The sequence below is a fragment of the Otolemur garnettii genome, unplaced genomic scaffold (genome assembly GCF_000181295.1).
Source record: "Otolemur garnettii isolate 467f Iridium unplaced genomic scaffold, OtoGar3 scaffold00017, whole genome shotgun sequence".
NCBI classification, from domain to species: domain Eukaryota; kingdom Metazoa; phylum Chordata; class Mammalia; order Primates; family Galagidae; genus Otolemur; species Otolemur garnettii.
In genome coordinates this window covers 23,879,777-23,890,769 of record NW_003852412.1, presented here as the reverse complement: position 1 = coordinate 23,890,769, position 10,993 = coordinate 23,879,777, and the positions used below count along the sequence as shown (strand labels likewise).

General features: G+C 39.3%; 1 protein-coding gene across 2 annotated transcripts in view; it reads right to left on the bottom strand.

Moving 5' to 3' along the window:
- Nucleotides 1–2,706: 2,706 nt before the first annotated feature.
- POLR3G (RNA polymerase III subunit G) overlaps nt 2,707–10,993 on the bottom strand; it is a 35,254-nt gene continuing 26,967 nt past the window's right edge. For both annotated transcript variants that reach the window (XM_003804096.3, XM_023510956.1), the window contains exons 6-7: nt 6,876–7,025; nt 2,707–2,842 (exon numbers count right to left, since the gene is read on the bottom strand). In XM_003804096.3, coding sequence (XP_003804144.2) covers nt 2,756–2,842; nt 6,876–7,025 — 237 coding nt within the window. In that variant the 3' untranslated portion in view covers nt 2,707–2,755. The remainder of the gene's footprint in view (nt 2,843–6,875; nt 7,026–10,993) is intronic.

Below are 10,993 nucleotides of genomic sequence, written 5' to 3'. Positions count from 1 at the left end.
AGGCATCCCTGCTCAATATGCAAAGACTTTATTAAGTAAAATCTGTATTAAAAAATTAGTTTACCAAGTAAATTCAAAATGAAACATCTTAAGACACAAGGACGCAATTTGTTTTGTAAGAATTTCATGTGTAAACAAATACAAAAAATAAGCATTATAGCAACCAGTTTTGCTTATAGCAATTTCAAAGACACTTCAAATATGTATATTATATACATATATATATCTCTGAGGCTATCTCTGACATTATTCCATGGGAAGATGTTATTTTGCAGAGTCTCAGATTTTAAGCCAGAAAAACAAGATACATGCTGGTAAAGCAACCTGTAGATCCTGACTCTTCACAATTTAGCGTACTTTTAAAATTATAAAAAGATCTTCCAAAGGGGGAAAGAAAGTAAAGGAGATGGCTGGGGCCTCCTGGAAAAGGCTGCTCTACTATCTGCAGGACTGAAATGGTGAAGACAAATTGAAAGCTGGGAGAAGAATACCCTTCCCTTCAGTGCATTTGCCTGATTCAAGTGGTTATCTCCGAAGTAAACAGAACAGCAGAGGTAGTATTTCTAGGAATTAATGGCATTTGCTTTTGGTACTAAAATGAGAGGACAAAACACCTATGATTAAGTATCAATCTCAAATGACAACTTTATGTGAGGTTTTTACTCTAAGTATAGTAGATTTATTCTTTACTCTTAGACACATTTGTCATTAGAATCTTTAACAAAATTTTTGTTAAATTCCTTTAAACAAGTAATTCACACATGATCAGCACAGCACTAAACTAGTACAATGGGTCTTCACACATCTTGATTTGAGGAACTATTGCCATTGAAAATCTTTTTCCTGAGAAAGTCATGTTATAAAATGGCACAAGACAATAAAAATTTCCTCCAATTTTACCCACAAATACAGGATGAGAAAATCAGATTACACTATTTTGTGAGGAAAATATAAAGTTTATTTCGCAAAACTGTATTTTCAGTTACTTTCCAAACTATAGGCTTTTAGGCAGTGAGAACCAGTTAAGAAATGATCCTTTCTATAACAGAATGAATACATAATGGTAAATTTTGGTTGGTGTTTGAACAATTTTTTTTTTGAGACACAGTCTCACTCAGTTGCCCTGGAGTTGAGTGCCATGGCATTCCTGCTCACAGCAACCTCAAACTCTTGGGCTCAAGTGATTCTCTTGCCTCAGCCTCCCTGGTAAGTGGGACTACAGGCGCCTGCCACAACACTTGGCTATTTGTAGCGACAGGAATCTTGCTCTTGCTCAGGCTGGTCTCCAACTCCTGAGGTCAAGTGATCCACCTACCTCAGCCTCCCAGAGTGCTAGGATTATAGGCGTGAGCCACTGCATCTGGCTGTAAACAATTTTTTGTAAGAGGTTGTTTACAAGGGGAGAAACTAAGGCACAGAAACTTACCCAAGCTAGTTTCAAGGTTGAGTTTAATAGTAAAGGTAGGCTCAGCGCCTGTAGCTCAGTGGTTAGGGCGCCGGCCACATAGACCAGGCTGGTGGGTTCGAACCCAGCTTGGGCCTGCTAAACAACTGCAACAACAACAAAAAAATAGTCTAGGACTCTTGATTTCCCAGGCTAGCGGGTAAAAGGTGCTATCTTCCCAAAGGGGAAAGAGAAAATTTGTTTTGGTGGGAAATATTAATAAAGTTTGAAATACATAACATGAATTTCCTTAAAAGTCTTTGGCATCTGTGAGAGTCTTGTAGGTGAGGTTTTGGGGTATATTTTTCCCCCAAATATAAAAAGGGGAGCTACCTTTTAAGTTAAACAAGATTAATCTTAATTTCCAAATGACCTGAGTTCATTCTATAGAATCACTTATACAGTTTGTAAGCCATTACAGTAATCACTTGTACAGTCTGTAAGCCGTCTGAAACAGAGACTGCTACACCTCACAGAATTCACACACATACATTCTCCAGTGGTATTTATATGACCAGAACTTATTCCACAAATTCATGAAGTACAAAATTAAACAAGACCTCTAGCCTAATTTTTCATAATCCCAACTACTTGAAGAAGTCAAATTTATTATAAGTAGAATGATTAACTCCAATATTGTATGGTACTAAGTTAACCCCAAATTCAAGTATTGATAATATCCCTCACGAAATGTGTGCTGTGAAATTTATATTGCTTTGATAGGCTGCCTTCCTGGTGTGTATGTTTTGACCTCAAAATTCCTAATCTCATAAATTTGCACTTGTAAGAGCTCAGGTAGGTTTATCTAGTTGTAATGAAGTAGTATAGAACATACCACATAAAAGTAAAATATAAAATTATTTTCAAGTCTTTTTGTCTTTAAAGTGCCCTATGTGCTGTATTAAATCAACTTTCAGATTATAGAAATGTATTAGTATGACTAGTAATAGTTTTACAAAAGATCAGCAGTTAAACAAGAATGATTTCTTCAAGTACGCATAGATAGACTGAGATGCAAAAATTCTTTAGGCACATTCAAATCCAAATAGTAGGGAAAAAAAAAAATCCACTAAGTACCTAAGAGGGACAGCAGAGGCGTTCAGAAGGAATGTCAGAGTGTCAGAGACTAATCTGTAAGATAACTAGTATGTAAACTCAAAGTGGTTCTTTCTGAATGTTTTGTAGCAAATAATTGTCCAAAATAACAGGAACAAAAAGATAATACTCATTCCTTACCAGAAATAAAATAGAAAATAAGTCTGTCCACATGCTCAGAAGCTGCATCATAAACATGCTGCGACCCTTTCCTGTCTAGTAGGTCGCTTCATCCATGTTGTCGTCACTGTCGGCACCAAAGTCATCGCCATCTTCAAAGTAGGAGTTAATGTAGTCATTTTCCTGAACGAAATGATATATATGAATATTTAAAAGAAAATACACCAGTCTCAAAAGAAAAGTTTGCTTTTTTACCTGCTGAAAAAATACTTTGATTTCCATTCATGTCTACTGCGCCACTTTCTTTCTTTTTTTTTTTTTGAGACGGAGCCTCAAGCTGTCCCCCTGGGTAGAGTGCCATGGCATCATGCTCACAGCAACCTCCAACTCCTGGGCTCAAGGGAGTCTCCTGCCTCAGCCTCCCAAGCAGCTGGGACTACAGGCGCCCGCCACAACGCCTGGCCATTTTTTGGTTGCAGCCATTATTGTTGTTTGGCGGGCCCGGGCTGGGGATTCGAACCCGCCATCTTAGGTGTATGTGGCTGGCACCTTGGCTGCTTGAGCCACAGGCGCGGAGCCTACTGCGCCACTTTCTTCAGGGCCACCATCTCTCACTGTGCTCAGGCCCCGACTCAAGGAGAGAACATGAAGGGTTGCCCATCCCATCTTGGTAGGGTGATAAATTTCCTACCACATTACACCTTAGTGCAAACACTATTCTACCAAATGCACAGACATTCAAGAAACAAAATAATTCCAGTAACATTCATTAACTGCACCAGAGCTGGGGCTTTTAGTCACAAAGCATAATTGACCATAAGCAGAGAAACTTGCTTTCCATCAAAAAAAAAAAAAAAAAAAAGACAAAACTTCATGATGCCAAACCAAATCTAGAGAACGCTCATCTATCTGGGACCTCGCAGATTCCTTTTCCCATGGCTGACATTTCACGTAACTTTCAGCCATGTGAATGCCTGAGAAGATAACTATACTCAAGAATTCAAAAACCCCTTCTGGATATAAATTAAACATAAACATAAGATTTATTAACCAGTTGCAGTATATGGATTGTATTTGAATTCTGATTGGAAAAAATAGACTTATCTGAGACAATCATGAAAATTTTAATACTGGATGATATTAAGGAATTCATTGTATGAGATGTGAGTAGGGCACCAGCCCCATATACCTAGGGCAGTGGGTTCAAACTCAGCCCCAGCCAAACTGCAAAAAAAAAACCAAAACAAAAAACAAACAAAAAATCCTTATTTTTGACTCCATCAAGGAAAAAGGATTTGCCTTAAAATAATCCAAAGCAGATGGCTGGTAGAGGTGGGGGGCTAGGCAGAGATCGGGTGAATGAATGAGCAGTTAAGACTGGCTATGGGCTTGGCGCCTATGGCTCAAGTGGCTAAGGCACCAGCCACATACACCTAAGGTGGCGGGTTCAAATCCAGCCCAGGCCTGCCAAAACACAACAATGATGGCTGCAACCAAAAAATAGCCAGGCGTTGTGGTGGGCGCCTGTGGTCCCAGCTACTTGGGAGGCAGAGGCAGGAGACTCACTTGAGCCCAGGAGTTGGAGGTTGCTGTGAGCTATGAGGCCACGGCATTCTACCCGGGGGGACAGCTTGAGGCTCTGTCTCAAAAAAAAAAAAAAGATTGGCTATGGATTGATCATTGTTAAAGCTAGGTGATGAAGACCACAGGTGTTTATTTTACTAGTTATTAGATTTTTATACATGATTGAGATCTCCCATAATGAAAAATTAATCTTTATATCTGTATTGTCTATAGTAAAAAATAAAAACTATTCTCAAAAGAAAGTCTCCTGAATCACCCTTATTTTCCAGAAGGTTTTCAAAGACATATAAATAATGTAAGAAAGGTAACTTGCGTTATTCAGATAATATTTCATTACTTTGTCTTCCCTAAATACTGTTAAGTTTCTACATCCAGCTTAGGCCCTTCCCAACCCCAGAAAGTTGGCCTGGCTTCCTCGGTACCAAGAAATCCAGCAATGTCTAGAAACCTGGCTGAAGCCGGGACCTGTGTACCAGGGAGAGGTGGCATGGTTGAGAGTTCAAATGAGGCCACCTTATAAATGAGACCTTGGCAAGGGCACTTGTAGGGAAATACAAGCCAATCTGTATATAAACATGGAAATGAAGAGATACTCTAGCATTCCAAAGCAAGCATGTGCCACCTGGGTTTGAGAAATGAACATTTCTTCCAAGTATGTTAAAATAGGATGAAGGAGACGCAGAGGGGGACTGAGTGTGAAGGCACAGGACACGAAGTTAAGGGAGTCTGCTCTGGATGCCTTCATTCCTGAATGAAGGTGTTATCACCTACTAAAGTCATAGAAACTGTCATAAAAAACTAACTTAACAAGAGAAACAGAAAACTTGTTTGCCAGCAAAATGGTCCAGTGTTCTTTCAGTAGCGTCGATGTTGGTGGTTCATCAGAAATACTCTACAAGTAGGTTTGAAACAAAAAGAAGCAAACAGTAGAAATGATAAAAGCTTGTTTTGGTGTGGTGTATGCTGGGCGGACAAGATCAACAGTAAGTAAGAATGGGCATGAAGGGTGTGCAAGGTTCCAGCAGGCTCCTAAGGAAATTAATATAAGGACCCAAGAAAAGGAAAACAGGATCAGAAAGACTCAGTCTCAGTCATGTCAGACGGCAATGGGATAAAAAGGCGACTAATCGGAAGTGACAGCTCGAGACAAATGTGATATATTTAATTTTCTTTTCTTTCTTTCTTTTTTTTTTGAGACTATGTTGTCCTCAGTAGAGTGCTGTGGTGTCACAGCTCAGCAACCTCAAACTCTAGGCCCTAAGTGATTCTCTTGCCTCAGCCTCCTGAGTAGTGGGGACTACAGGAGCCCACCACAACACCAGGCTATTTTTGGTTCCAGTTGTCATTGTCGTTTAGCAGGTCAGGGCTGGGCTTGAACCTGCCAGCCTTGTTGTATGTGGCTGGCGCTCTACTCACTGAGCTACGGACACCGGGCTAATATATTTAATTTTCAAATATTTAGACTTAAACAGAATACTCAGGAAAATTCTGAAAAAGAAGGGTAGCAGAAAAAACATGGCCTATAAAAATAAACAAATAATCAGACACACTAACTGGAACAGCTCAGTGTTGGTTCAGAAATAATGGAACAGAGTCCAGAAATATATCTAAGTAGATATGGGAATCTAATAGCTGATAAAATAAAGATTTCAAATTATAAGGAAAGCAAATTACTTAACATATGAGGCTGGCAGCTAGCTAGCCATTTGGTAACAGGTAAAAAAGGTATCAGTATCTCTCCCTTCATATTAATGAAAATTTCAAAATAATACATTTATTACAAAATAACTAAAACATATAATAAAAAATTGACAGTTGGAGTAGTTTTAGGAGAAGCAAAGATTTTGAGTACGGTACAAACAGTTGAAGTGAAAATAAAGGTCACCAGAATGCAGAAAAAACTCTCAGCCCAGGGCCATTGTGATAGGTGTCCACAAAGTCCCAAAAGGGCTGTGACCAACAGAGTTACCCAGCTCAAAAATATCTTGATTGACTCTGGGTTATTTTGAAATGTATGATGTGTCTAAAAGTTGGAAATCTCAAATCCAAAACAGAATCCTGACTCAGCCAGTACCTGCGGTTAAATTATCAGTGCCCTCGGACAGCATCCACATGGCACCTGGGACTGGAAGCGGGAAGGCTTACAGCCCTGTGTGACTAAGCCCTCCGTTATCTTAACTGCTGACCTAACGTTTTATGCTGACAAATCGTAACTGCAATCATCTGATCGATCTCCTTAAGTTGTAGATGTTCGTGTACAAAGTTAAAGTTGTCTACCAAGTTACTTTTACCTCCTATATTTAATAGGGCAACATGATCATTTCAGGGCTGTAATAATTCTCTTGATACCAAGAAATTAATGCCAGTGACGATAATCTACTCCTGGTCCCCATCAACTTGGTTTTAGTTTGGTGATTTTAACCGTACACTGTGGACCTCACTCCTTACTGTATACCACCTAAACTGAAAACCCTGTTGCCTTTCCCAGTGGGCAATGCCAGTGACGATAATCAACTCCTGGTTTCCAGCGACTTGGTTTTAGTTTGATGAGTTTAACTGCACACCGTGGACCTCACTCCTTACTGGATAACACCCAGGATGAACCCTGCCGCCCCTCCCAGGGGGCCAGTACCTCCTCCTGCTCTTCCTCGTCATAGTCTTCCTGCTCCGCGGCACCGTCCTCGTCATCGGCGTCATCTCCTTCTTTACTTTTGTCTTTGCTTCCTTCTTTCTCTTCATTTTCCTCATCTGATTTTTCACCATCACCTTGCTTTTCCAATTCCTGGCATAAGTAAGTTTCATTAATTTACATAGAAACTCACTGGACTTTGACCTCCCTGCCCAGCCTTACGAGAAGCCAGTTACCTGCTGCCTACTCTATCTAACCCCACCTCAGCACCACCCCTGCTCTACGACATCAGGAATCAACTCCAGAAAGCAGAAACACACCGTGTTATCATTAGGCTACTATCTTTGATTGTGTTACTTAATACCTGGGTCTTAGACAATGCTGGGGTTAACAGCTCTAACGCACAGCACTTTGTTTTTATAATTTCTCTCCTTATAAAATATTTGAGGTAATTTAGTCTATGGAGAACTTTCATAATGATATTTTGTTTTCCTTCTAACATAAAAGGAGAAAAGAAATGTAATGGTAATATTTCAAAATGTTTATATTTTAGTTTCTAAGTGAGATCATTTAAAACTATTACTATCAAGTCATCCTAGAATAAAGCATCCTAGTTGTAGATTATGCATCTCCTTCTCTCTTTTCTCATTATTTACTTTCCATTCCCAGAAATTTTTGCAGCTTAATACATCTGCCAGGTTGAGAAGGAGAAAACTAAAACTGAAACCACAATCAACCCTTTTAGAAACTCTGAGAGAGGAGGCAAAGGGGACATGCAGAGTTAGAAAAACGTGGTTCCCCGATGGTCCACTTATCCACGTTGTCCAAATCATTCTGATGCCTTCTCACGGCACACAAACACATCTTTATATTTCTATTATGACTACTAACAATTTTTTCATTTGAGAAAAAGTGACCTATTTTCATTATTGTCATCAGTTCACTAAATTTCATATGGTCAATGTTTACAAATGATAGAATTTCACAAGTTTTCTAGGAGGTGGAAACAGTAAAAATTTCACATATTACTAATAATATAACTAAGGCAGAAAATCACTTTAGCTAAGAAGTGATTATTCCTGAACAGTAATCATTAACACTAATTTATGCATCTGCAAATACTCTATCTCTGATGTATTTACTTGTAGATTATAACAGAGAGGAGACACTTTACATCTGGAGTGACTTCAGTGGTTCTTAAATATTTATCTTTAAACTTTTTTTAATTACATTCAAATTTGAATTTAAAGAAATCAAAGGCAACAGAGAGACTACATCAGACAGACTCAATTTCTTTTTTTTTAGAGACAGAGTCTCACTTTTTTGCCTTCGGTAGAGTACCATGGTGTCACAGCTCACAGCAACCTCCAGCTCTTGGGCTTAGGTGGTTCTCTTGCCTCAGCCTCTGGAGTACCTGGCACTACAGGCATCCACCACAGTGCCCAGCTATTTTTGGTTGCATTTTGGCCGGTGCGGGGTTTGATCCTGCCACCCTTGGTATATGGGGTTGGTGCCCTACTCAATGAGCCAGAGGTGCTGCCCATAGATAGATTCAATTTCTAATCACAATTCAAACTCCACCTTTCCTGTCTGCTACTCAGGCAAAACAAATAAGACCAAGGTAGAAGGTGTTTTTTTGTTTGTTTGTTTTTGAGACAGAGTCTCACTTGGTTGCACTGGTAGAGTGCTGTGGCGTCATAGCTCACAGAGACCTCAGAATCTTGGGCTCAAGTGATTCTCTTGCCTCAGCCTCCCAAATAGCTGAGACTACAAGCACCTGCCACACACTTGGCTATTTTTTTGTTGTTGTTTTTTAGAGATGAGGTTTTGAGCAGCCAGACCTGCTCAGGCTGGTCTCAAACTAGTGAGCTCAGGTGATCTGCCCACCAGGGCCTCTGTGAGTGCTGGGATTACAGGTGTGAGCCACTGTGCCTGGCCCATAAGATGGTTTCTATTGATAACGACCTATATAAAGTTGCCTCATATGAGTTACTACTATAATATAATGTGTGCAGTTTTTCCAACCGGCAATCCCTTTGGAAAGCTGCAAGTAAACAAATAGTATTTTACGGATCTTGTGAAGCATCTGTAATTAGATAGACAAACATGTATATGATGCCATCAATGTTAATATATGGTATTTTTTTTCTTTTCTATTATAACCAGATAATGAAAACTCATTACGTTTATATAGTTGAAAGGAAATTTTAGTAATATATTTAAATCTGTACAAGAGTTATATCTGAAAAATCACCCTACTATTATTTCATAATTGACAACAATATTATTTAACTCAGTTATATAAAAATTTTTTTTGAGTCCAGGTGCAGTGGCTAACATCTATAATCCTAGCTCTCTGGGAGGATTGCTTGAGCTCAGGAGTTCAAGGCCAGCCTGAGCAAAAGCGAGACCTTGTCTCTAAAAAACAGCCAGGCATTGTGGCAGACACCTGTAGTCCCAGTTCCTTGGGAGGCTGAGGCAAGAGGACTGTGTGAGCCCAAAGAGTTTAGTTTGCTATGAGCTATGACACTATAGCACTCAACCCCAGGGCAACTGAGTGAGACTGTCTCCAAGAAAAAAAAAGAATAAAATGAATAATATGCTATAAAAAACTTTGGAAACAGTTCATTTATGCACAGGGGACAGTTCTAGTTTAAATATTATCCAGGCACTATTAGAGTCTCTAGTATGTCATGCAGAAATAAGAAGCTACAGATGTTCTATTTCAATAAAACTTGTGACTGTTTTTGAAGTGTGTCCTGAAAAAGGTGTTTAAATGTAGGGAATAAGGAAACATGACTTCTTCTGAGGAGAAACCTCATCTCGAGGTCCAGGTCAATCTTCCGACAGGACATGTCACTTTAGGAACTTTTTTCCAGGAAGTTTCAAGAACGGCCAGAACCTGTGTTTAATGGCTGCAAGTTGGCTGTGCTGCTACCCGGTCCTTCCAGCACAGTGAAACCTGACAAGTTAGCACTACTCCTTCTCCAGCCCTCTGAGGCCTTATTTTTCAGATGTGTTATTTCTAGTTTAAGTATCAGCCCAAAATATAAAATAACAAAATCCTAAGTTTCTGCCACAAAGTAGCTGTGCCAATGTGGCCAGGCAGGTAAATGGCCTTGACTCACTCATCTGTAAGTAAGGAGTAATCCACTTCTCTTTGTTGTTACGAACTTTTCAGGCCAGGACAAAGAGCCTGGTTTAGAATAAATTTGCTGTGTTAGCCACTGTCATTACCACTGTCACCATCATCAGTGCAGGACGATACATGCATTGATAGTGACAGGAACTGATTATCACCTAATGATACATGATCATTAGACAGAGAGCAGTGTAGTAACAATTATCCATTTTATTCAGTGCACATAACAATTGACTCAGCAAATACTTCTAGAAATCTTCCCTACACATGTACAAATCACAGCATATTTAACATGAATTTATTGCAGCATCATTTATAATAGCAAAATACCAGATGCAATATAACGTTCATTCGTAAGGCATTAAATAAATTACAGTTCCTTCTTCTAGTGCAGCTAAAAAAAGAATCAGGTAACTCTATTCACCTTGATATGGAACCGTCTCCAAGATATTTTGTTAAGTGATAAAAAGGGAACAGTATAACATGTTACTTTTGTCATTAAAAAAAAAAATCTGTATTTGCTGTTCATGCAATATTTCTGAAAAGATTTCTAAGAAACTAGTAATACTGGTTGTCTACAGAAAGGGACTAGATGGCTGGAGACAAGAATGGGAGGACAGATTTTCAGTATCTTTTCTTTTGAGACAGTTTCACTCTGTTGCCCTGGGGAGAGTGCCATGGTGCCGTCATAGCTTATGGCAACCTCAAACTCTTGGGCTCTAGGGATCCTCCTGCCCCAGTTTCTCTGTTTTTAGTAGAGACAGGGTCTTGCTCTTGCTCAGGCTGGTCTTGAACTCCTGAGCTCAAGCAATCCTTCTGCCCTCGCCTCCCAGAGTGCTATTATTACAGGTATGCGCCCCATGCCCAGACAAACTTTCAATGTGTTAACCTTCTGAATTTTATATCTTCTTATTTTTGGAATATTTAAATGAGTTCCATAAGATATGGCTGTCCTTATGTTCTTTTTTTTTTTTTTTTT